Source organism: Haliaeetus albicilla, chromosome 12 (assembly GCF_947461875.1).
Source record: "Haliaeetus albicilla chromosome 12, bHalAlb1.1, whole genome shotgun sequence".
Classification (NCBI taxonomy): domain Eukaryota; kingdom Metazoa; phylum Chordata; class Aves; order Accipitriformes; family Accipitridae; genus Haliaeetus; species Haliaeetus albicilla.
This window is the reverse complement of record NC_091494.1, coordinates 29,508,361-29,534,504: the sequence shown is the minus strand read 5'-3', so window position 1 is coordinate 29,534,504 and position 26,144 is coordinate 29,508,361. Positions and strand designations below refer to the sequence as shown.

Below are 26,144 nucleotides of genomic sequence, written 5' to 3'. Positions count from 1 at the left end.
ATGAGAGTCAATTCAATCAGTTAATACATACAGCAGAGCACCATCTAATCCACTATTCTGTAGCAGTGTTTCTTCCATCTATTGTAATGTATTTTCTACCCTCACAGATACTTGCTGCATTACTGTTAGTAAATAGCAGCCATGTCAACAGACTCTGAGATGGCCATCTTTGGGGAGGCAGCTCCCTACCTCCGAAAGTCAGAAAAAGAGAGAATTGAGGCCCAGAACAAGCCTTTCGATGCCAGGTCATCTGTCTTTGTGGTACATGCAAAGGAATCCTATGTGAAAAGCACAATCCAGAACAAAGAAGCAGGGAAGGTCACTGTCAAGACCGAAGGTGGAGAAGTGAGTAAAAAAAATTCAAGCCTTGAGAATACGATTTAATCCTGCTGTGGGATTTTAGATGGCAAATATAAATCTTTCTTTTCTTTGGCAGACTCTTACTGTGAAGGATGATCAAATCTTCCCCATGAACCCTCCCAAGTATGATAAAATCGAGGACATGGCCATGATGACCCACCTCCATGAACCTGCTGTGCTGTACAACCTCAAAGAGCGTTATGCAGCCTGGATGATCTACGTAAGTACCAGCAGGAGGCAACTACTGCTTTCGAGGAGTTGAAGACACCCTTCATCCCTCTGAAGAGCTTCCTGACTTCTTGCCAACTTCTTTCCTCATTTCTCTCTTTCTTCTTCGTTTCTTCCATGTGTTTTCCTCTTGCTATTTACATCCTCTCTCTTGTCTTCCTTCCTGCTTTTACCTTTCCTTGTCATATGCTATATCTCACCCATTCTCTGATAGGTCATTCCTCCACTTTATTTTCTTTCACTACCCTGGTCTCCCCAGAACATTATTCACCTCTGCCTTATCTGCAACTCTCCTCAACTCTCCAAAATCAGTATCCTGTCTCCCTTCCTCACAGACCTACTCAGGTCTCTTCTGCGTCACAGTCAACCCCTACAAGTGGCTGCCGGTGTACAACCCGGAGGTGGTGTTGGCCTACCGAGGCAAGAAGCGCCAGGAGGCCCCTCCACACATCTTCTCCATCTCTGACAATGCCTATCAGTTCATGCTGACTGGTGAGTGCTTGACCTCCCTCACAGCAATCTAAACCAAAAAGCCGCACTGATCTCACTGGAGCATGTGACTAGCCAGCTAAAAACACAACGGAGCTGTATGACTGAGAACTTGATTGAGTTGTGCAGGAATTAATTTCAAGTGAAACTGACCCAGAAGCATGCATGGACTGAGCACTCTGTATTATTTGCACTTTATTGTATAAAATTCTATACTCTCCCACTGCAGAAATACTATTTGATTCAGTTTGCTGCTTTTTTTCACTGATAGGTCAGAAAGAATAATTATTTCACATAACCCCCTATTTGGAATACAGATAGGCACTTTGATTAGAGTTCTTGATAAGAACTGTGTGACGGGCAAGTGGGTACACACCTTGTGCGAGGACCACATGCCTCTGACAGCGCTATACATCCATTTCAGTGGTTGGGACCTGGAAGGGAATTGAGTAGTCTTGGACTACTACTCTTGGACTTGGGAGAAGCCACAACTTCCATTTACAGCTTTACTTCTTATTCAGCTTAGTATTACTCAGAACAACTGCTAAAACTATCTTTCATTCCACCTCCTTCACAGATCGCGAGAACCAGTCGATCCTGATCACGTATGTACACTCCCTGCTCGGGTCCCCGCTGGGCTGCCCCGTGCCAGGGGACCTCCAGCCTGACCACACGCTCTCTGCTTCTGTCTTTGGTTTGACAGCGGAGAATCTGGTGCAGGGAAGACTGTGAACACAAAGCGTGTCATCCAGTACTTTGCAACAATTGCAGCGAGCGGTGATAAGAAGAAGGAAGAGCAGCAGGCTGGCAAAATGCAGGTGAGGTCCTAGGGGTAGGAACCTGCAACTGTCAGATTTACTTATGAGCTATATCATGATTATAAGATTTCTGGTTTAGGGGACACTTGAGGATCAAATCATCAGTGCCAACCCACTGCTGGAGGCTTTTGGTAATGCCAAGACGGTGAGGAACGACAACTCCTCACGCTTTGTAAGTTGTTGTCTGGGACAAAATTACTTTTTTTGTATCAGCAGACTGACTCAAATATTCTTGCAGTCAGGACTGGTAAAATAGATCTTGAATTACTTTCCTGCTTCTTTCAGGGTAAATTCATCAGAATCCATTTTGGTGCCACGGGCAAACTGGCTTCTGCTGACATTGAAACATGTAAGTGACCCTCCTGGCCTGACCCCTTTCCTTCCAGCCTTCCTCAGTTCTTGTGCTAACTCTGTCCTACCATCCTTGCTAGATCTTCTGGAGAAGTCCAGAGTCACTTTCCAGCTCAAGGCAGAAAGAAGCTACCACATATTCTATCAGATCATGTCCAACAAGAAGCCGGAGCTAATTGGTAGGAAAGATCACTAACTTCTCCAGACAAAGGTCACGGAACAACATTTAATTCCTTTACGTGCCAATTACATTTGATCTCTATGTGTTTTGTCCTTCTTTTCAGAGATGTTACTGATCACCACCAACCCGTATGACTATCAGTATGTGAGTCAAGGTGAGATCACGGTTCCCAGCATTAACGACCAGGAAGAGCTGATGGCCACGGATGTAAGTACAGCACAGAAGTTTTCTTAGGCGGACTCTGACCTTTAACAGGCATGGTACTTACTCCAATGATTCTTTTATCAGAGTGCCATTGACATCCTGGGCTTCACTCCAGATGAGAAGACAGCCATTTACAAGCTGACAGGGGCTGTCATGCACTATGGCAACCTGAAGTTTAAGCAGAAGCAGCGTGAGGAGCAGGCAGAACCGGATGGCACAGAAGGTACCAGCGCGATATATACCAGAGCGCAGTATACACCGGAACGCTCACTAATACAGGCAGTAATTCAGGGTCAGAATCATTGATTCAGCCTGCACATTTCTCCAGATGCTAGTGTTGTAGAATATAAGTGTGTCCTAACCAGAGGACTTTGCTGGAAGAACACAACCCAGTGGAAAATGCAGATTATTTTGAACTATGTCAAGTATAAGGTCCAGTGAATCCTAAGGCACTGCTATACTGAATGGCAGCTTCCCAGACCTGGGACAGAACCGGGAGCCACTCTGCCCACTGACTTAAGTTTATGTACCCAGGTAGCTACTACCATTTACCATCAGCTGTAGCCACCTCCTAATGGTATTGTTTCCAGGTGACAAGAAGCCAGAATCCTGAAGCTGCTCTGCTTCCAAGCCCGTATTCTGGAGACAACTCATAATGCCTGAACTGAGAGCATTGTTCTACTTCATTTTGCATGGGGGGGTAAAAAGGAGCATCAATTAATACTGCAGCTGTGGCTCTTATGTTCTACATTTTCTGTAGAGTCTCAGCATATCTCCAGGACTTCTGTTTGAAAAATAGACATCTAAGATATGTCTATTGCATTTGCTTTGCCTAGAATTGTTCAAACATGCATTCCTTTAAAAGCTCATGGAATTATTTCCATGAAACCAGTTAGTCGCATCTATCATAAACTTGTACTATTACGGGCTTTTTTTCTGGAGCTGTTTTTGTGTGTGTGTGTGGTTTTGTTTTTTTTAGGATAGTTAAGACATAAATGAAAATGACTGCAAGGAATACAACTGCAAGGAATCTGATAATGATGAATACTAATAGTAGAACAGGCTACAAATAATAGCTGTAATCATTGCATGAATATAACCAAAGGAAAGAGTTACAGAAGCATATGATAGAATGAGATGACTAATTATTAAAAAAGAACTCTATAAAATTGAAATAAAAGTTCCAATTTTGTTCTTGTTTCATACCTTACTCTTACTAGTGATAACTGTACACTAAATACTTAGTTGTTAAATAATATAAACAACAGAAGCAGCTCGAAATTAGCATCTGTGTATATATATATTCTATAATGAGGTTTGGCTTTCTCACACTGAAGGACTTTGTAATAGTACTGGTGCTTGCTATCATCTCTGTGAGAAGATACAGGCAGCAAATTGGAAAGGTGACAGAGTATGTCCAGTGGAGACCTGGAAAAGACCTATCTATGTGTGTGATATTTATCCTGAGGAAGAATGTGGTCCCACTATGAAAGTTGTATGAGATATCTTATTCATACTTTTGGCATAATTCTCCATTAATCTATCTCTCTCATTAGAGTTTCACTGGCTACAATTTTCGATACAGTGTATTTCAATACCAAGCAGTTTCCTTTTCTGTTTATTCAGAAATTGTGACTTCTTTGACCTGCCATTTTCATGGCCCTTTTGTCTGTCTAGTCACTTGTTTCAAAATTTGCATATTCATTGTAAAGGCATTTGGAAGAATCTTTACATTTACAAATCATGTAAATTAAATGGGAAAAAATCAGTAAATCAGGAAAAATTACAATATTTTAAAGTATGTGAAAAATTATATGTGGCTTCTGCAGAAACAATTCTGAATTACTACACGATACATCTACTGAAGAGCTAGTATTTGATCCTGCTGTATGCTTGTTTCCTTTAGTTGCTGATAAGGCTGCCTATTTGATGGGTCTGAACTCAGCAGATCTGCTCAAAGCCCTCTGCTACCCCCGAGTCAAGGTTGGGAATGAATATGTGACAAAGGGTCAAACTGTGCAGCAGGTAAGAAACAAGTTATGAGAGAAAACAAATTACATAAATTAAAAATCTCGAACTTCCTCTTTTGCCCTGGATGGTAACTTTTGTTTTGTTTAGGTGTACAATTCAGTGGGGGCCCTGGCAAAATCTGTCTTTGAGAAGATGTTCCTGTGGATGGTTGTTCGCATCAACCAACAGCTGGATACGAAGCAGCCCAGACAGTACTTCATTGGTGTCCTGGACATTGCTGGCTTTGAGATCTTTGATGTAAGAGGAAGATCTTCATACAAGTTTCCTGGAGGGGGCATTAAGAAACTGGAATAGTTTGGGGTTTGGGGTATTGTTTCTTTTTTAATTATGGAAAATTTTTTTATTTATTGGATAATCCTGCCATTCCTGTAGAATGGCACTCTCCTGGTTCTCATAGTACGTATTATCCCACAAGGGCTGCAGATTTTTACAGATGTCTGTTGTTGCATCCAGAAGTGAAAACTGCATTGAAAACTGATATGAAAATGTTGAACAACTGATAGGTGATAGCTGAGACAGATTTTGAAGAGGTTAAAATATGCCATCTTGAAGGAAGATTTTGTTAATGCTGAAGCCAGATTCCCTCTGAATACTTGGGAATAGACTGGCAGTGTACACAAATTCAAGCAGATGAAAAGGTGGACATGGTCTAAGCTTTGCAACTCTTTTCAGAGCTCAGAAATATGTTGAGACAGTGCCAGCACCTGAAAGGGTAGATATATTAGAGGACGGAATATGCCAGTCACCTGTCCAGTCCCATGACTAGAAATTCAGGAACCCAGTCATGGAGACCTTAATGGGTTGAAAATAAAACCTATTGGAAGATGGAAAGTGTTCCTGGAACTGAACTTTGCAAGTAAGTAAATCTCTGCATTCTGCAGTTCAACAGCCTGGAGCAGCTGTGCATCAACTTCACCAATGAGAAACTGCAACAGTTCTTCAACCACCACATGTTCGTGCTGGAGCAGGAAGAGTACAAGAAAGAAGGAATTGAATGGGAGTTCATTGACTTTGGGATGGACCTGGCTGCCTGCATTGAACTCATTGAGAAGGTATTTGTGTAATTCACAACGTCTAATCTTTTCAGAAATGCATTAATTTTTTATATATTTATAAATGTTGCTTGAAAGGGTAAATGTGACATTGTAAATACATAAGTTCAGATTATTTTACAATTTACTCTGCCGAGCAGAAGAACAATCCCTGAGAGAGTTAGTATTGTCTCACTCAGGAAGCTATTTCTTTATCTGTGATTCTTTCTGCCTTTTCACCTCTTCCTCCTTCCTTCTGCTTCTTCCAGCCCATGGGCATCTTCTCCATCCTGGAAGAGGAGTGCATGTTCCCCAAGGCAACTGACACCTCTTTCAAGAACAAGCTTTATGACCAACATCTGGGCAAGTCCAACAACTTCCAGAAGCCCAAGCCTGCCAAAGGGAAAGCTGAGGCCCACTTCTCCCTGGTGCACTATGCTGGCACGGTGGACTACAACATCACTGGCTGGCTGGAGAAAAACAAGGATCCCCTGAATGAAACTGTTGTGGGGCTGTACCAGAAATCATCCCTGAAGACACTGGCCTTACTTTTTGCCTCCGTTGGTGGGGCAGAAGCAGGTGATTTCTTTGAAATCAGTTCTACTAAAATGTACAGGAAAAAAAAAAATCTTGGAATAATATTTACATTTCAAAAATTGAAAACCCAAAACCACATCTACTTTTTGGAACTCAGTCACTCAGACTAATAAAGGATATTACATTTCCCTAGAGACCTTAATAGATCTGTAAGATTTAAGACCAGACAGCTGTACTACAACATTAACACAGGTTAGGTGGCAAACCAGATTTCTGCATTATGGGGCATTCCCAAATACTTCGGGGAATACAATCAAATGTATCAACATGCTGCTAAATTTATGCATACCCTTAGATGTAAAGATACATAAAGACTGCATATTGTGTATTCACTAGCAATTTAACTCCTTAGATATCTTACTATGCATAATGTTACATTTTATTTCCTGTTTGCGTTTTCCTAACTTCAGCTTGAAGCAATTAGATTTCATTCTCTTTCATCTGAAAAAATCAAGTCTCCCATTGTAACTTTAAACACTGTATGCATTTACAAATTTTGATCATATTATTACATTTTCTACTTTTTAAAGATGAACACACAAAGTTCTTCAGATTCTAACTGTGTGCTTTTGTTGTTCATTTCTTTCCAAAAAAAATATTATTGTTTAGAGAGTGGTGGCGGTGGCAAGAAGGGGAGCAAGAAGAAGGGTTCTTCTTTCCAGACTGTCTCAGCTCTTTTCCGGGTACTGTAGTATAATCATTATCAATTTTACTGCATTATGAAGAAAATATCAAAAATTCAGTTCAGAAAAGCTTTAGATTGATCGAATGTACAAAATCATTATGTTAAGAAAGGATAAAGGCATGTGCTTCTTAATAAAGGATTCTCATTGAATCTGCCCAACAGTTCTGTAAAAAAGAAATACTGATCATGGTTTTATTGCAGTGTTTTTACTCCACCTAATATCGTGACCGTGTAAGTGACATTTTTAAACCCAAGTATTTACTCTTGCTCTTAAGGAAAATTTAAACAAGCTGATGAGCAATCTGCGAAGCACACATCCCCATTTTGTGCGATGCCTTATTCCTAATGAAACAAAAACACCTGGTAAGTTGTTAAAGTTCAAATATGAGATAAATCTGTTCTTCTCTGTGCAGCACAATGAAGTACCAATTCATTATGTCATTTATTAGGTGCCATGGAACATGAGCTGGTGCTGCATCAGCTGCGATGTAATGGTGTGCTGGAAGGGATTAGAATTTGCAGGAAAGGATTCCCCAGCAGAATACTCTATGCAGACTTTAAACAGAGGTCAGATTCTGTCATCTACCCTCCACCATATCCACCAATGCTGAATAATTTGCATTTCCTAATTGTTTTAAGTACTGTGGGAGTTATGGGAGGGGTTCAATGTACCTACCTTTAGGCATACAAAAGTTAATTGTCCAAGTTAGTCATCTAATTTCTTTCTATAGCTAACTAGATGAACAGGCATTTTCAAAGGGCAATTATTTATTCGTGTCCTTGATTCATACTCTGGTACGGCATAAAGCATTTTTTAATTAACTATCCAGGAATGAGGTTGATTAGCTTAGACTTAGTTAACTTAAACTGAGATGACTTGCAGCCATCAGCAGAGAAATGTGAATAAAGAAACTACAAGATATTCTAGACTAACTTGTTGGAAAACCAAATAAAATAAAACTATCTTGATTCTTTTTCTGTATCAACTGGAAAGTACTCAGATAGTATGTACTGCCAATATTGTGGATGAAGAATTGCGTCTCCTCTGCAGATATCTTGCTCTTGCACACAAAGTTCTCATTTGGAGATAAGGCATTAGATAACAGGGCATGTAAAATATGTCAGCAGTTACCCATGGAAATCAGTACCTATTCTGTGTCAAGAATTTCTGGACTAAGCAAAGTGCAAGGTTTGTCCTAAAAATATATTTATGCATGAAAATGTGATTTCTAAACAACAGAACAGAGTTCAGTCTTATTCACCTGTCTACCACTCTTGTTCCCCCTTCAGAGAATTTTAACCATGGCATCAGTTGGTACAGGTTTGATTGAGCTTTCAGGAATCTGACCTTCTTCATATTCTATTTCCTCCCATAGGTACAAGGTGCTTAATGCAAGTGCCATCCCAGAGGGACAATTCATTGATAGCAAGAAGGCTTCTGAGAAGCTCCTTGGATCCATCGATGTGGACCACACCCAGTACAAATTTGGCCATACCAAGGTACAGTTGCTGCTTGACTCATGTACTGTGCTTGCAATACCTGACAAATACGTACCGCAACATTCTCTTTCTCAAGGTGTTCTTCAAAGCTGGGCTGCTGGGACTCCTGGAGGAGATGAGAGATGAGAAGCTGGCACAGCTCATCACCCGCACACAAGCCTTGTGCAGGGGCTTCCTGATGAGAGTGGAGTTCAAGAAAATGATGGAGAGGAGGTATTTACTTGTACTTATTTGGCCTGCTGGGCCAATCCTCATCAGATAGCAATGACGTGGACAAAACTGAAAATAAGCTGCTTCTCACCAAATCTCATTTATTTCTCATTAATTCAGTTTACCAACATGGATGTATTTGGGAGTATACCCTAGCAGTAGATGAAGCAGTATAAAATTCTGATTTAGGAAAATGTCATTTTTAACTTATATCAGCCTTTGTGCTAATATTTTGCTAAATTCAGTATATGGCTACATTATACTTATGTCCAAAACCCAGAAATCTAGTCTAAACTTATTATTTTAGGTCACCTTTATAATCAAAGGTAAGAAACATATACTTCTAGCACAAGAGAAGTATCCTCTTCCCTTGGGTAACTTTCATGAAAGGGACTAAGTCAGCTTCTGGAGGTTTTCCTTTTCTTTGGCCATGAAAGTGAGCCAGACATCTGGACTTCAAAACTGTCCATACAGGTTGACAATCTACATCACACTATGGAGTTTTCTTCAGAGATATATGTATTTTATATATATTAAATATATGAAATATTATTAATAAATATATATTTAACAATATAGAATTAATATTTTTATACACACAGATATATAGAACTATAACTATAAAGTATTATATGTAGAACTTCATATTATAGGTATCAATACATGTAATTAAATATGTATTATAAATTTAAAAATATGTAACATAATATGTTTTTTCTTACCTTTCAGAGAGTCCATCTTCTGTATCCAGTACAATGTTCGTGCATTCATGAATGTCAAGCACTGGCCTTGGATGAAGCTCTTCTTCAAAATAAAGCCCTTGCTGAAGAGTGCAGAATCTGAGAAGGAGATGGCCAACATGAAGGAAGAGTTTGAGAAAACCAAGGAAGAGCTTGCAAAGTCTGAGGCAAAGAGGAAGGAGCTGGAAGAGAAAATGGTTTCTTTGCTGCAGGAGAAAAACGATCTGCAGCTCCAAGTGCAGGCTGTGAGTATTGCTAATGTTTTTAGCTTGCAATGTCCTGGGTAAAATGATCCCAAATGTCTCAGTAACAGACACATTATCCCAAAACAGTATTTATTTCAAAAACATACACATATTTTATAAAATAGGAAGGAAAACCACATGGAAAAACTAAGCTGAAATCTATAAATATTAATAAATTTGCAATGAATTACTGCAGTTGGTTCCTTATACTTTTAAATCAAGAAAGAAGTAATTAATTTCCAGTTAGTAAATGCTAGTTTACAGAATGACATTTTAAATCATACATGGAAACTTACAGCAGCAATTATCATGTCTTTATAAAACTTTATATACTATATAATTTTTATATGTTATCATCTGATCAATGAAGGTAGTCTGGAGATCCTATTAACACCTTTTATTTGGAGAATCACAAGTGGATTCAGGTGGAGTACGAGGGGCTGAGAGTGTCAGGCATTTCTCCAGCATTTATGGTCCTTGTCTCCTCAGAAAAAACAATGATGAAAGTGGAGTCCTCCCCTTTTTCCCTGGAAATAAAAAGGTAGCAACAATAATCCCCTTAAAACTGTCTTTAACAGCAAGGATTAGGATTCATCTGACCTCATTTTCATGTCTGCAGTCTAAAAGTCTACACGTGAACTAGTAGCCTCAGGTTCTCTTCATCTTCAGCAATGAGAAACTCATCCCTTCAGAGTATGATACAATTAATCCAAAAATGTAAATTTTTTTGGTTGAATGGACTGCATCTTGATATCGTGGCAGTTATCTAAAACTACATGAGACTAACCCCAACCTAGTGTCGTGGTTTAACCCCAGCCAGCAACTAAGCACCACGCAGCCACTCACTCACTCCCCCCCATCCAGTGGGATGGGGGAGAAAATCGGGGAAAGAAGTAAAACTCCTGGGTTGAGATAAGAACGGTTTAATAGAACAGAAAAGAAGAAACTAATAATGATAATGATAACACTAATGAAATGACAACAGTAGTAATAAAAGGATTGGAATGTACAAATGATGCGCAGGGCAATTGCTCACCACCCGCCGACCGACACCCAGCCAGTCCCCGAGCGGCAAATCCCTGCCCCCCCCTTCCCAGTTCCTAAACTAGATGGGACGTCACATGGTATGGAATACACCATTGGCCAGTTTGGGTCAGGTGCCCTGGCTGGGCATGAGAAGCTGAAAAATCCTTGACTATAGTCTAAACACTACTGAGCAACAACTGAAAACATCAGTGTTATCAACATTCTTCACATACTGAACTCAAAACATAGCACTGTACCAGCTACTAGGAAGACAGTTAACTCTATCCCAGCTGAAACTAGGACACCTAGCTATCTTGCTGAGCTATAAAAAGTCTTCTGCCTGGATGGTATCATTGTTCTTCACTAGAACAAAAGGGAAAAGAACAAGCAATATGTAGAAAATAAAGATTACTTCTTAGTAACTTGCATCTTAGAATGCACGCAAATTCAGGTAATTGATACTGCCCTGGTAAACAGCAGTCTCCCTTCCAAACTGTTCTTCTTGACCACAAGGACTAGAGACATGACTGGTTCAACTATTGCCTTTGAAACAGTGATCTTAACACAAAATTTTGCCAAAACTAAAAATTAAATTCATTCTCAGTAAATCTTTTGGGAAGAGTTGTAATAAGAATTTCATCAGCTGAATGTTGGAGGTTTTAGCATTCAGGTTTTAAACACTATGCTAAGAAATCTGCCTACATGGTTCTCTTCAGTAGAACTCTATGCCAGTTTCCAGTCCAGCCAAATGCAACATAAGTAAAATGATTAAAAGATACAAGGGAGATACTGCCATGATTTCAGGCACCATCTTCAAATTAATGTTGCAGTTGCATGAACAGTTAAAGGGTTTAAAAAAAGAATGCTCAAAGCCTATATTTATAGTGCTATAAAATATTCCTTTATTTTCCAAAAATGTTTTCCAAAACAAATAGATACTCTCATAATAATGAGTTTTAAATACAAAGGAGTGTAAAGCTGTTTTGAAAATAATAATTCCTTGTTTGAAAATCAGTATGAAAAAATAATTATTTGAAAACTATTTTATTTAAATGTGTAGGAAGCTGATGGGTTGGCTGATGCTGAGGAAAGATGTGACCAGCTCATCAAAACCAAAATCCAGCTGGAAGCCAAAATTAAGGAGCTGACAGAGAGAGCAGAAGATGAAGAAGAGATGAATGCTGAGCTGACAGCCAAGAAGAGAAAACTGGAGGATGAATGTTCAGAGCTGAAGAAAGATATTGACGATCTTGAGTTAACGCTAGCCAAAGTTGAAAAAGAAAAACATGCCACCGAAAACAAGGTATGAGGCAGAACCTGTCACTCGCACTCCTGTGCCATTACAGGACTTCTGTATCTACTTCCTTTATTTACACTAGCTCCCTTCTTCTCAAAGGTGAAAAACCTTACAGAGGAGATGGCAGCCCTGGATGAGACCATTGCCAAGCTGACAAAAGAGAAGAAAGCCCTCCAAGAGGCCCATCAGCAGACACTGGATGACCTGCAGGCAGAAGAGGACAAAGTCAATACGCTGACCAAAGCTAAGACCAAGCTGGAGCAGCAAGTGGACGATGTAAGCACGGTTTCCAGAAGAACAGGACAGGTATGGATTTAGACCTGGCTGGTAGAACACTGGTGGTCTTGTTTGTTTTAGCTGGAAGGGTCCCTGGAGCAAGAGAAGAAACTGCGCATGGACCTTGAGAGAGCTAAGAGGAAACTCGAAGGAGACCTGAAGCTGGCCCACGACAGCATAATGGATTTGGAAAATTATAAGCAGCAGCTGGATGAGAAGCTGAAGAAGTAAGTGGGGCTGTGGGGCACCTGAGCACTGTGCTGGTGTACTTTTTGCCTTGAGCTCTAACATGGATTGCTTTGCCCAAAGGAAAGACTTTGAAATCAGCCAGATCCAGAGCAAAATTGAGGATGAGCAAGCCCTGGGCATGCAATTACAGAAGAAGATCAAGGAGCTGCAGGCAAGTCTTTGTTCCTTCCCCTCTCTCACCCAGTCTCAGGTCAGGTAGGAAGAGGGCATGGGTGTGAAGGGTCCCCTAATGTTCCCCAGGCTCGTACTGAGGAACTGGAGGAGGAAATTGAGGCTGAACGTGCCTCTCGGGCAAAAGCAGAGAAGCATCGGGCTGACCTCTCGAGGGAGCTAGAGGAGATCAGCGAGCGCCTGGAAGAAGCAGGAGGGGCTACCGCAGCTCAGGTTGAGATGAACAAGAAGCGTGAGGCAGAATTTCAGAAGATGCGCCGTGACCTCGAAGAGGCCACGCTGCAGCACGAAGCCACAGCTGCCGCCCTGCGGAAGAAGCACGCGGACAGCACAGCTGAGCTTGGGGAGCAGATCGACAACCTGCAGCGAGTGAAGCAGAAGCTGGAGAAGGAGAAGAGCGAGCTGAAGATGGAGATTGACGACTTGGCCAGTAACATGGAGTCTGTCTCCAAAGCCAAGGTGCTGAAATATTTCTTTGTAGTAATTCAAACATAATCAAGTATCTATATTTTAATATAGAATTTTAAGTTAGTCATACTTTTAAATAAATAGTTGCATTTCACAACTTAAATTTTAGTTCATATATTTAAGTATTAGTATAACAATATATTATATCCTTTGGGTGAGAGCTAAAAAACTTCACCTGAAGCACCTAACCTAACTATAGGGTCTTATTGCTTGGTTCTGATTATTATTATAGTGAAATGAAAGATACTGGCCTTATCAGGTTTTTAGTTTCTTCTAAAATAGGAATTACTCCTACCCAAACTTCTCCTTTTTTTCTATTTTTCTTTTCCTCCCTTAAATGTTTCAATGACAGAATCATTAAGAGCCAAACAGAAATTTAAAATAATCCCTCATGTTACAATGTCCCATCATCCTTTTTATCTATTGAAAAACTGGAGTGTACATTAATAAATTAGACAAATGTTGGAATTAGGGGTGCGAATTTCTTAGAAAGATGTATCAATTAACTGAGACTTTTTGACTTTACTTCTAAATCATTGGCTGCTTTTTTTGCCCTTCATAAGACTTCAGATTCTCAGTAACTATGTGTTGAACCACCAATCACCTTTCATTCTGTTCTTCATGCAAATAGGCAAATCTGGAGAAGATGTGTCGCTCTCTAGAAGATCAACTCAGTGAGATTAAGACAAAGGAGGAGGAACAACAGCGCACAATTAATGACATTAGTGCTCAGAGAGCTCGGCTACAAACAGAATCTGGTAAGACATTTGTGGTTTCTAAGAGAACACTGTATATGACATGGGGCTTTAAAAAAGGGGTCAAAAAAGACTTGGGGATCTTGGTAGAAACTCAGCTGAACATGAGCAAGAAATGTGCTCTTGTGACAAAGGTGGCCAACAGAATCCTCAGCTGTATTAGGAGAAGTGTTGCCAGCAGATTAACAGAGGGTGATCCTTCCCCCTACTCAACACAGGTGAGGCCACACCTGGAGTGCTGTGTCCAGTGCTAGGTTTCCCAATACCAGAGAGATACAGACATCCTGGAGCAGGACCAATAACATGTTTAAGGGACTGGAAAAACCAGTCACTGGAACAACCTCCCCAGGGGTGCAGTGGAGTCTCCATCACTGGAGGTTTTCAAGACACAACTGGACAGGGTGCTAGATAATCTCATCTAGGCTCCCTTTCCTATGAAAGGTTGAACCTGATGACCTTTTAAGATCCCTTCCAGCCCGGACTGTTCTATGATTCTATGACTGGAGTTTGAAAGAAGCATTCATCTATCTTTTAACCTAGACTTCATCCTTCTGCTTCCCAGGAGACATTCAGGAGACAACAGTGATATAACTGAGCACGTACACCATAGCATAGTCATTCTGTAAGCTCAAGGCTCAAAATGACCACTGCACTTAGTGCAAGCGTACAGTAAGACTAGTCGGATATTGGACAAGGGGGCACGATGTGTCTCATATTGTACCTCTAAGATAAATACTTTGGCATACTTAAAGATATGGAGAGATATCAGTGATTGGGATTCCATGAAAGAAATTCAAAATATTTTTACGTGCATTTAATTATCAAGGTTAACACTTTTACATAAGTCATAAAAAGGTTCTTTTACTCATCAATGGCTGTAAAATGCTTGTGTATCTGCAAACTTTCCCAGGTGAATATTCACGCCAGGTGGAGGAGAAAGATGCTCTGATTTCTCAGCTGTCAAGAGGCAAGCAGGCTTTCACCCAGCAGATTGAGGAACTCAAGAGGCACCTAGAGGAAGAGATAAAGGTGAGAAGGCTTTTCAAATTCTGTCTTATCCATTGGAATCCTCCTGTCTAGGAGGACCTTCAAGTACATATGAAATCACAGAATCAAAAAGGTGAGAGGGAGAGAAAAAACGCTTAGGTAATTCAGTGCAAGTCTTCCCATATTAGCTTTGCTCCCCCTTCCCTGCAGTCTATCCATTAACTCTTTTACAGATTCCCGGCTCTTCCATTCTCATTCAGTAGCTTGCCATCACCCACAGCAGAATAATCCAGTGTCCATCAACATTTCAGTCAGGAGATTTCCCAGGATATTTCCATTCATTTTCACACTACTGTTTTTCCCCCAGGCCAAGAGCGCCCTGGCCCACGCCTTGCAGTCTGCTCGCCACGACTGTGACTTGCTCCGGGAACAATATGAGGAGGAGCAGGAAGCCAAGGGGGAGCTGCAGCGTGCCCTGTCCAAGGCCAACAGCGAAGTGGCCCAGTGGAGAACCAAATACGAGACGGACGCTATTCAGCGCACGGAGGAGCTGGAGGAGGCCAAGTACGTGAGGAATGTGGGATGTCGAGTGGCTGGAGAAGACTGAGACTGTCAAGGGGAACTGGAGTCTCTGAGAGTGGGTTAGGACAAGGGTAGTACGAAGGCAGGGATATACTGTCTTTGTGGTAGAGGGGAGAGGGGGAGGGAGAGGAAAGCATGCTGTGGAAAAAGTGCAGATTGGAAGGACAAATGCAGCCTTTAGGGCTAGAAAGGCTAAGACAGGCCAAATACTCAGTAGGTGGTAGGACACAGAAGTGATAGACCCTTTAGGCTGCATGCAATCTTGGAACAGAAAAAACACTGTGAAAAATGCTAGGCTCAAAGCCCCCAAAATGGCCAGCTGCCCTCTCATGAACAGTCCAAAATTGGCTCCGCCCTAAGCTCTAACCCAGAGCTGTGCTTATCTCCTCCCAGGAAGAAGCTGGCACAGCGCCTGCAGGATGCAGAGGAACATGTCGAAGCTGTAAATGCCAAATGTGCCTCCCTGGAAAAGACAAAGCAGAGGCTGCAGAATGAAGTGGAGGACCTGATGATTGATGTGGAGCGATCAAATGCTGCCTGCGCAGCTCTGGATAAGAAGCAGAAGAACTTTGACAAGGTCTTTTGGGCTCTGGGCCTGGGGTTCCTGGGCAGAGCATCCCCTCCCGATTGCCACATCCACACTGAGGTCCTATTTCTCTTCAGATCCTGGCAGAATGGAAGCAGAAGTACGAGGAAACGCAGGCTGAGCTGGAAGCCTCCCAGAAGGAGTCTCGGTCTCTCAGCACAGAGCTGTTTAAGATGAAGAATGCCTACGAGGAGTCCTTGGACCACCTGGAAACGCTGAAGCGTGAGAACAAGAACTTGCAGCGTAAGTCCCTGGCCCTCTGCTCCTGGCTGGGCTTTCTCACTATCCAGCACTACCACCTTTCCATATGGGTCTGTGCCTGCAGGTCGGCAAAGCTGCCTGTCACCTTGGTGTGGCAGGGCCCTTTGCATTCTGCTCTGTGCCTGACCATGCTGTTGGTCTTTGTTCCCACAGAGGAGATTGCTGACCTCACGGAGCAGATTGCCGAGGGAGGAAAGGCGATTCATGAGCTGGAGAAAGTCAAGAAGCAGATTGAGCAGGAGAAATCTGAACTCCAAGCCTCCCTGGAGGAAGCTGAGGTATACAGCGTTATTTATTGCTCTCTTACATATCTTGGATGTCTATCTCATTATAAGCACTGTGAAGTCATTCCCAGACACAAGAGGAAAAGTGTTTGTGTAAAAGTGTAGAGATACTACCCAAGTATGGCATTAATTTTTACTCAGAGCTTCAGGTTCAACATATGTCACATAAAAAGTATTCTAATTTATTATTGTTCAGGCCTCCCTAGAACATGAAGAGGGGAAGATCCTGCGCCTCCAGCTTGAACTCAACCAGGTGAAGTCTGAGATTGACAGGAAGATAGCAGAGAAAGATGAGGAGATTGACCAGATGAAAAGAAACAACCTCCGAGTTGTGGAGTCCATGCAGAGCACTCTGGATGCTGAGATCAGGAGCAGGAATGAAGCCCTGCGTCTGAAGAAGAAGATGGAGGGAGACCTGAATGAAATAGAGATCCAGCTGAGCCATGCCAACCGCCAGGCTGCAGAGGCACAAAAGAACCTGAGAAACACACAGGCAGTGCTCAAGGTCCATTGAACAAAAGTTGCCTTCAGAGAAATATCTTACCTGATATTTTCAGTGCCAAACATCTCTTAATCTGCTTATAATTTCCTTCAATTGCTCTACAGGATACCCAGATACACTTGGACGATGCTCTCAGGACACAGGAGGACCTGAAGGAGCAGGTGGCCATGGTGGAGCGCAGAGCAAACCTGTTGCAGGCTGAAACTGAGGAGCTTCGGGCAGCCCTGGAGCAAACAGAGAGGTGTAGAAAGGTGGCTGAGCAGGAACTGATGGATGCAAGTGAGCGTGTGCAGCTCCTCCATACCCAGGTGAGGTCACTTGGTGAGAAATGGCACTCTTGGTAAGTAGGAGAATACTTGTATGCTTTATTCCAGTCACCACTGGAGGCTCAACTTTGAAGACTAGAGTTATCTTTTCTGAAGTAATCATCATGATACTAGAAGAGGTCTTTGCTGAAAAAGTGTGTACACTGGCTGTGTTCCCCGGTTGCACTCAATGAAACCCATGCTTCTACCTTCTTTGCATCCTAATGTAATCTCCAGAGGAAAAACATTTAGTCACAGGGACCAGATTTTTTAGTTACCCATGCCAAATGGTCTGTCATCTGAGCAGTCAGAGACTGAAACTCTGAGATGACAGCAGCATTCATTTCTTGCTCAGTCGAAATGTAGCACTAGGAAATCCCCATATTCCTTCTAAAAATGTGCTGTCCACGCTAGCAAGAAAGAAGGGATGAACTCTTGGCTCTTATGCAGCCCATGTCAAGCAGACTTTGACATGAGCTACATGTCACAGCAGTCATCCAGCAGTCAAGTGCTGAAATGTATGGAAAGTGTCTGGTTTCAAATGCTGAAAAGATTCTGGAAGGAATCTATCCTATCAACATTACAAATTTTTCTCTTCAGTTGATAAGAGTGGATTACTCTTCCCTAATTACATTCAAGAGAAGGTATTTCACTGACTTTCCTCACTCTATTTTTATTACTTCCCCGCACCAGCCCTGGTGGATGAGATGTGGCATAGATTATATTTCTAAGTATGCTTTTTCAAATTAATAAAATTAATTATTGGAGGAAAAAAAAAAAAGCATTATTCCCCAGTGATAAGAAATTTTACAGAAAAATCTGTGGTATAGATTTTTCATACAATTATGTCTGAAATTATTCAAAATCCTGTAATGTTCTTGATTTGAAATAATGAGCTAACAAAACCAAACCTCTGATGCTACTCAACAGAACACTAGCTTGATCAACACCAAGAAGAAGCTAGAAACAGACATTGCCCAAATTCAGGGTGAAATGGAAGAAACAGTCCAGGAAGCCCGCAATGCTGAAGAGAAGGCCAAGAAGGCCATCACAGATGTGAGTTAGGGGCTCCTTTCGCTGCTGACGGTGGATGTATTCTCCTCCAATCTGTCTCCACTACCAAAATGGCTTTGATCCTTTGCTCTCATCAGGCGGCCATGATGGCAGAAGAGCTGAAGAAGGAGCAGGACACCAGTGCCCACCTGGAGAGGATGAAGAAGAACCTGGACCAGACAGTGAAGGACCTGCAGCTTCGTCTAGATGAGGCTGAACAGTTGGCCCTGAAGGGAGGCAAGAAGCAAATCCAGAAGCTGGAGGCCAGAGTGCGTGGGACTTTCATTTGTGCATGAGTGAGCATGTCCCTTGGAGAGATACCAAGGAAGCTCCAAAGATGGGCTTCTCATTGCAGGTGCGGGAGCTGGAGGGGGAGGTTGATGCTGAGCAGAAGCGCAGTGCTGAAGCCGTGAAAGGTGTGCGCAAGTACGAGAGGAGGGTGAAGGAGCTGACCTACCAGGTAAGGCAGGAGGCCCCTTGAGCTCACACACCCTTCCTGCAGAAAGGCAAAATGTAGTCCTTTAGGGATTTCTTTTTGCATCCTGAGTCACACAGTTAAAAAGGAGAAGACTGAGAACATCAGAAGAAATTATCTTTCTGGTCGTGTTAGGAAGATCCAGTTTATCACCTCTGTCTTACTGGACAGCAAAGGTCTATAAGGAATGTTACTCTCTGTTTCACGTAGAGGGCAATTAAAGAGGAGGGGCAAAGAGGTGCTTCTCTTTCTTGTCCTTCTCTTTAGTCAGAAGAAGACAGGAAGAATGTTCTTAGGCTGCAGGATCTGGTGGACAAGCTTCAAATGAAAGTGAAATCCTACAAGAGACAAGCTGAGGAGGCTGTAAGTATTGATGTGTGCAGGGTCAGTCTCCATCCAGGTGGAGATGGAATTCTGTGTTGGTGTTTTCCCCTGCATAGCTCTGTTTGAACACTTAACTTTTTTGTCTTTTTCTTGCTGTGCACTCAGGAATGAACAGCTGAATGGCTGTTCTGGCTGAACACCTCAGGGGTCTAGAGGGGTGTAGAATACATTTTCTGTGAGCATTATTGCATCACTGGGAAGAGCAGCGAAGGCTCAGGTCAACATTGTGGGAGTAGGTCTCTGCTTCCTTTCACTTATATTCATATTCCTGCCTAGCAGAAAAAAAAATCTTCAAGAATTGTAATACATAATTTTATAGCAGTAAATAAATGGAAAATTATTTAATGGAAATAACTATAATTATATATAATTATTCAAAAATTCCAAAGTGCATTAACACTTTATATCAAGAGAGGTATTCCTGGTATATCTTATTAACCATCTAAGCATTTAGCATTCAAGCTATTTCTTTGGTTTCCCCCTAGAAATAGTAGAGAGAATTACATACTAACTCACAGACTTTTTTTTTTTTTTTTTCTGTTATGTAAAGGCAAAATACCACAGCCTGTCCAATGCAGTGTTACAGTAGGAACGTTATTAAACATTTTAAAACCTATTTTATCTCTCTTCCCATCTCCAGGAGGAGATGTCCAATGTCAATCTCACAAAGTTTCGCAAGATCCAGCACGAGCTAGAGGAAGCTGAGGAGCGGGCTGACATTGCAGAGTCACAGGTCAACAAGCTCCGAGCAAAGAGCCGTGAAATTGGCAAGAAGGCAGAAAGCGAAGAGTAAATGCCTCCAGTGGTGCAAAGTGAAAGAGAATTGCACAAAAAGTGAAATTACATTACTTTGATTTTGTAATCACTGCTTAGTCCTTCATCCATCTCTGGATCATTACTGCCTAGATAATAAAAATTGTAGAGATTTTCCCATTGAAATAATGAGAGGTTCACTGTTGTATTTTAATCATTATCCTGAATTCTTACAAGGTTTACATTTTTCCTTACTTATTTAAATTCATTCAATTAAAAATCTTGCTTCAGGTATTTTCAAACTGTTTCAGCCACTGTTAAATTGGTCTATTCAGACATCCTGCTTCATTCTTACCATGGAATTTCATCTAAGACTTCCGTAAGGGAGAAAATCATTATTTCTTTGCAACAGAATGTAATTATCCCTTATAACTTCTGCTTTAGGAATACAATAGATTCTAACTCAAAGGTTCTGTCCAAAGAATAAGAATTTATTGCATCTTCTATTATTATTCTATTAAATCACAGGTCTTATGTGCAAGATCTTTCTTCAGGTTCAACCTGTTCAGTCCTTCAAGCCACTTTGAAACATAGTTTAAAGGACATTTAAACCTAAAATGAGATCTACTTTTAACTTTCATTCATGAAATTGATGTGCAAATCAACAGTCAAAGGGCAGCACAAACAGCTACCTCACAGTAGCTTCTGTTTGTAGTTCCTTCATTTGGCTTCTTGTGAGAGGAGTGATCTAGTCCACAACCCATATGCCATTTGGCATTGAGACACCACTGTCTCAGACTAATCTTACAGCCATTGTACTTCTCAGTGAACACAGGTTAGACTAAACAATATTGCAGGTCTCAGAACTGATCATCATTCTAAATGGTTTGCCAGTCATTCACAATCCTCTCATTTCCTCTTGAAAAAAAGTCATTAAACTTCCTAACCACAGAGTGGTTAGGAAAAGACAGAATTATGACTGGTGTTCAGTATATCACAGTCACTTCTGATTATGTATTAGTTTATATAACCTTTACTTGTGTTCCACAGGTCTGATTCTTAATTTAAAAGACATGAAAGACAGCATTCAGTAACTGAGAGCTATTCAGTAAATTTTCCCCTTTGTTTCCTGTTTAATGAGTATTATGCAAACCAAAGTTTGAAGATAGAAATACTAAATTTCTCATAGGCTTTCCAAGGTTTTAAGATACGTGTGAAACATTACATATTAATGTATTTATGCATACATATCTGTGGATGTATATATACATACACATATGTGTGTATATATATATACATACACACACAGAGATATATATAAAGTTTCCAAAGCTATTTTTGCAGCAGCAATCCAGTAACATGAAGATGTATGTTACTGTTTCATCACTGATAAGTAATCAAGGTCAAAAGTAGTCACTATTTTTAGCATTCAGTTTCAAGGCTTTGATAAGCATTTTTACAGCTTTACAGAACAGCTTCCCCTGACTACAGTGCTAGTTGAGTGTCACCATATCTCCAAACCCATTCCCAGAGTCACATGTCAGACACCTGAGAAATTAAGTCTGTGGAATTGATTGCCATCTGTGAAAAGTATTGCTACCAAGTTCCTTCTGGAGGAAGAAAAAAGATGGCAAATCGGCATGCAGCCTTTATACTGTGTAGATAGCCCAGTTTTCATGTGTGCCACAGAAACAAAAAAAGTAGAAAGTCTCCTTGCTCAGAAACACCCTCACCTGCCAAAGGACTGTTCAGGCTTTTGGGACCCCTGCTTCCTACTTTTCATGATGTTTTTTTCCTGCCTCTAACTCAAGCAGATCATATTTTTCTTTCAGGGAGTGTGTGGATTTCTAACTAGATTGTAGTCTAAACAGTTATTGCCCACAGATACAAACTTTATAGGTAGTAGCTACCTTCTTTGAAAATAGCTTTGTTTGCATTCCAGAGTAAAGACAGGATTTTGCTTTTACACAGGCTCTTTCCTATCTACTTTGCAGCGTATGTACAGGATGAAACCCTGGATTACGTAATGTGGGCTGCAAAAGCCCTCTAAACTCTGGGATCTGTATCAGTTCACTACAGAAATCAAGGTCGACAGGTCCATTTTATCAACATAACAGGGCAGCTCAGCCATGAGAGGGAGTTTGTAAGCCCACTGGCAGCAGCAGATAACACTATTCCTGTGGGACAGACAACACCTCATCACCCATGCACGTCAGTTGGTGTGGTCACAGGGCTGTGCAATGCTGTGGCAAGTAGAGCAAACCTCTTCTGACTGTGGAGTGCTGCAGGTCATATGCACATTTCAGCTGTGTCTAACAGGCTGGCTGTGAGTAGTCAGACTCTGAAGAAGAGGCTGGGCAACAGCTTTTCCCTCTCTTTGTTAGCCTGCCACACCTTGCAGACACTGTGCAAAGACACTGGTGAGCTATGCTAACCAGAACAGTTGCAACAGATCAGATCTCTTCAGGTTCTGTACATTATTGGGCAATTCAAGTGACACCAGTGGCACCAGAAAAAATGTGAAACCTGTCACCTAGCCTATCTGGCATCACAACATTCACAAATGGCACAACAACATGCTGATGACACCTCAGACATTATGCTAACACCAGTAAAAAGACCAAGTTTGACTCTTTCTGCTTCCCCTCCAAATGCATCTGTGACTTACCCCATCCCCGTCTGCCCCAAATCCACGTGATCACACCATAACTGTGTGTTACCAGCCCTGCCCTCATCCCTTTTTCCATGTTTGCTCACATTCTTTGTTCACAGGGCAGTGCTACCAAGCCTCTACACCCCTATATCAGCCTGGTACTGCCTTCTGTGTATCTGAGATAGTTTGATAAGGGGATACTGTTTAATATCCCCTGAAGAGACTACTGCAATACCATACTATGCCCATTACAAAGCAGTGCCTTGCTGCAGCTAAGTCTTAAACCAGCAGCAATAAAGAAAAACATCTCTGGTCTGGGCAAACATTTTCAACAACAAACATTAAATAGCTAAAACCATTCACTCACATCCATCATCCCTCAGCTAAGTTTGAAGGAAAGTGAAAGCAGTAAGTGGAAAAGGCTCAGTCCTATGCATGCTTTTATAGAAAAAAAGAAAATAAAGCTTCAGTCTGGTGCAGCCATGACATTGTCTCTGCCTGGCTGACTTCTGGTGAACCTACTCAGACATGAGGCTGCACCTAGGGTGCTTCCCCACTGATATGATAGGCTGCAGAGACTGGCATTGACTGAGGAGCTAATCCCACCTCTGGAATAGCTGACACCAGCAACACCTTGGAGCAGGACAGTCACAGGAACAAATCCCAAAACATCATGAAAGATCTGTGTGTGCCTCTTAAGGTCTCTCTTCCACCTCCTGTTGCAGATACCAGCTTGTTCCCACAGAGGAAGCCCAGCTAGCATGGAGGCAACATCTGAGTGGCCTTTGTTAGGTTATATGACAAAAACTTGTCTGCTCACCCACAAAGCAGCACTGAGAGACAATGGCAGGAGGGGGACCCCAAATAACACCCTGCCCAGCTGCTCCCAGGCCCATCACAAAAGCCATCAGCCTGCCAAAGGCAGTCCTCCTCCAGCCCAGGCTGCAGTAGGGACCCCCAAGGAACAGGCATCTTTGCCAGGCCCCTTTCACGGCCGTCCTGATGCAGGACAAGGCCCAGGATCCAGATGTGAGACCCACAGCCATGAGCCACAGGGAGCAGCTCTCTTTTTGAACTGAGGAGGATTGCTGCTGGGGGGGTTGGGGCATGTTGTGGGATGCAGGGGAAGAGCAGTCAGGATCACACAGGGCTAGTGATGGGATGTTTAAGGGAGGAACCAAAGGTGTGGAAGAGGAGGGGGTTAGATGATCTGGACAGGAACAAACGTAGGAAAAATGGAGGGATGAGGAGATAAAAAGGGATGGTGGCATATAAATAGTGGCTGGTCAGTATGCTTGTCTGGCCATGCCTTGTGCCTGATCATTGCAGTCGGTCCTCCCTTGTTATTAAACTCCTTTCTAGCTCTGTCATGGGTGAGGGCTGCCTACTCAGTGTGTATGGAGTGTGAGTGCAGCACCTGGAGTCAGACAAAGGGCTGGAGGGCCTGTGTGTCCATGATGCAACAACCAGACCAAGTGCAGGTGCGCAAGCGAGTGTGTAATTGCTAATGAAGATCAAGCCAGACCAGCTGGTGAGCAGGTGAGATGGCCTGGGAGCAAGGGGTGAGTGGATCTCCAAGGGCCAGTCCTGCATGTGAGAGGGCTTGTGTCTTGAGGGGCAAGAGCCGGGGAGGGTCAGGTATGGGACCAAGGGAGTCCCGGTCAGCTGCATGTGGGTGGAAGACAGTCTGTACCAGCAGCTGGAGTGGGGCTGAAGCCTTGGGGGCCTGTGTGTCCGGACGCCAGCAACTGGGGAGACTGTGATCCAGGGGCAGCTACTAGCCAGATCAAGTGTCTGAGCCCAACTGCTGGAGGGATTTACCTTGTATGTATGTATTTATACTCTTGCTAGTAGACACCCGTCCTGCTCAGCCCGAGAGGGGGTTAGGATGAGGCTGTTGAGGCTGTTTCTGTAAGCACTCTGAGTGTCTGTTTGTGATCTGTAGGATCACTTATGTAGATAAGTATATAAGTATGTATGTATATAAGTATGTATATAGAGATTTATATATGTATCAATGTATTTAGGTATGTAAACTCCTGCACAGGGCATATACATTTCCTCTGTGTGTTTGTGACTCATGGGAATACATCTTCAACTGCGCTACAGGGCGAATGGACCAGGGGGCATGAATCTGGAGGCACAGAGCTGCAGCAGCCTTGCCTCTCTCAGGCTGTGGAATCCAGCATGGTGTATTTTCCTTTAACATCTGGCACAGTTGGCAGGAGCCAGCTGGGCTGTGAGTATTCCCAAAATAGCAGATTCAATAGTCCCAATATGGGGAGGGAACTGATCCTTTTGCAAATGTGTTCTATCTGTTAGAATTATTTACCAAACCTTTGGAATATTGTGAGGGAAATTCCTGGACTAACCAGGGTGATGGACTGAGAAATACATACACAATATTGTGTATGTGAATACTGGTGTGTAAATTGGCTTTGCAAGTAGAGTTGGTTTCTTTTGAAAAACTGTTAGCCACCATAAACTGAGTCCTAATTATATTGACTACAAAGCAGGCAGAGACTGCAAAGCTAAGGCCAGGTCCTCTGCAAACCACTTGTTGGAAGTTGAGTTACAAAGAAGTATTGACAATTGCAAATGAGTGTCCTCAAATTACAGAGGAGTTTCTAATTTTACAAAGTCTGGTAATAGGGCTCCAGTTCATACAGGAACACTATGGGCCTTTGGGAATGATGAAAGGTGCAGATTTCAGCCTCACCTTCCTATTAAGGATTTTGTGCTTTTTGCCCTTTCCCTACTTCCTTTGTCTCTACACCCTGCCTTTTTAATTCTTTCTTTCAAATGAAACTTGTAGCTTTAAGTACTGTAAATATGGGGATAGTGCATGTGTGAACACTGTCAATAATGTGCAGAGTGTAGCTGTGCAATTCCCTCACGGGGGGTATACATGTGCTCTATGTGTGTGTGCCTGCTGGGAATACATCTGCAACCTCAGTACTGGTTGGACCTGAGGGCTATAAGATCCAGCATGTTACATTTTCCTCTGAAATCCTGGGCTTGCTGAAGTGCTGTCACAAGAGTATTGAGGAGTTTCTTCAAATGTCTCCAGTTGGGAAGAAGGGGAAGGGAGCTAAAAAGACTTGGTGCAGGGTCTTCCCTGTTAAATAAGGAAGAAAAGTACGATACAGAGTTTTGTTTGTCTGTTTTAAAAACTAGAGAATTACACCACATTTCACAAATGCCACTGTTTACTATATCCATCCTCCTAGATATTTTCATAGCAAGGAGAGAGTAGCAGTGCTTGAGGAAGCTGGATTCAGCTTGGATCCACAATGATGCCTTGGAGAGCAGCCTTGGACTGGATGACTAGCCAGGTAGTGCTGAGAGGCCACCAGAAGAGCAGAGTCCTGGGGTCAGCCCAGTGACCTGTGCAGCTCTGCAGCTGA

At 42.2% G+C, this 26,144-nt stretch overlaps 1 protein-coding gene across 1 annotated transcript; it reads left to right on the top strand.

The window, feature by feature from the left end:
- Positions 1 to 126: 126 nt before the first annotated feature.
- Positions 127 to 20,394, top strand: LOC104322846 (myosin-1B). The gene is made up of 38 exons (XM_069798837.1): positions 127 to 345; positions 437 to 580; positions 924 to 1,080; positions 1,655 to 1,682; positions 1,781 to 1,895; positions 1,975 to 2,067; positions 2,181 to 2,244; positions 2,327 to 2,425; positions 2,531 to 2,634; positions 2,716 to 2,854; positions 4,538 to 4,656; positions 4,750 to 4,899; positions 5,544 to 5,714; positions 5,963 to 6,272; positions 6,900 to 6,973; positions 7,251 to 7,338; positions 7,425 to 7,542; positions 8,352 to 8,475; positions 8,552 to 8,688; positions 9,415 to 9,670; positions 11,757 to 11,999; positions 12,093 to 12,269; positions 12,351 to 12,496; positions 12,579 to 12,669; positions 12,759 to 13,148; positions 13,789 to 13,915; positions 14,823 to 14,941; positions 15,267 to 15,463; positions 15,875 to 16,058; positions 16,145 to 16,310; positions 16,482 to 16,606; positions 16,809 to 17,117; positions 17,219 to 17,422; positions 18,350 to 18,475; positions 18,571 to 18,741; positions 18,828 to 18,932; positions 19,215 to 19,310; positions 19,972 to 20,394. The coding sequence occupies exons 1-38, from the start codon at positions 142 to 144 to the stop codon at positions 20,122 to 20,124; spliced, it is 5,823 nt and encodes a 1,940-aa protein (XP_069654938.1). The 5' UTR covers positions 127 to 141; the 3' UTR covers positions 20,125 to 20,394.
- Positions 20,395 to 26,144: the final 5,750 nt, after the last annotated feature.

Coding starts and splice junctions, on each gene's coding strand:
- LOC104322846 (XM_069798837.1), top strand. CDS start 142: ATGTCAACAGACTCTGAGATGGCCATCTTTGGGGAGGCAGCTCCCTAC. Junction 2,245..2,326: donor TTCTGCTGACATTGAAACAT/GTAAGTGACCCT, acceptor CATCCTTGCTAG/ATCTTCTGGAGAAGTCCAGA. Junction 13,916..14,822: donor TCGGCTACAAACAGAATCTG/GTAAGACATTTG, acceptor AAACTTTCCCAG/GTGAATATTCACGCCAGGTG.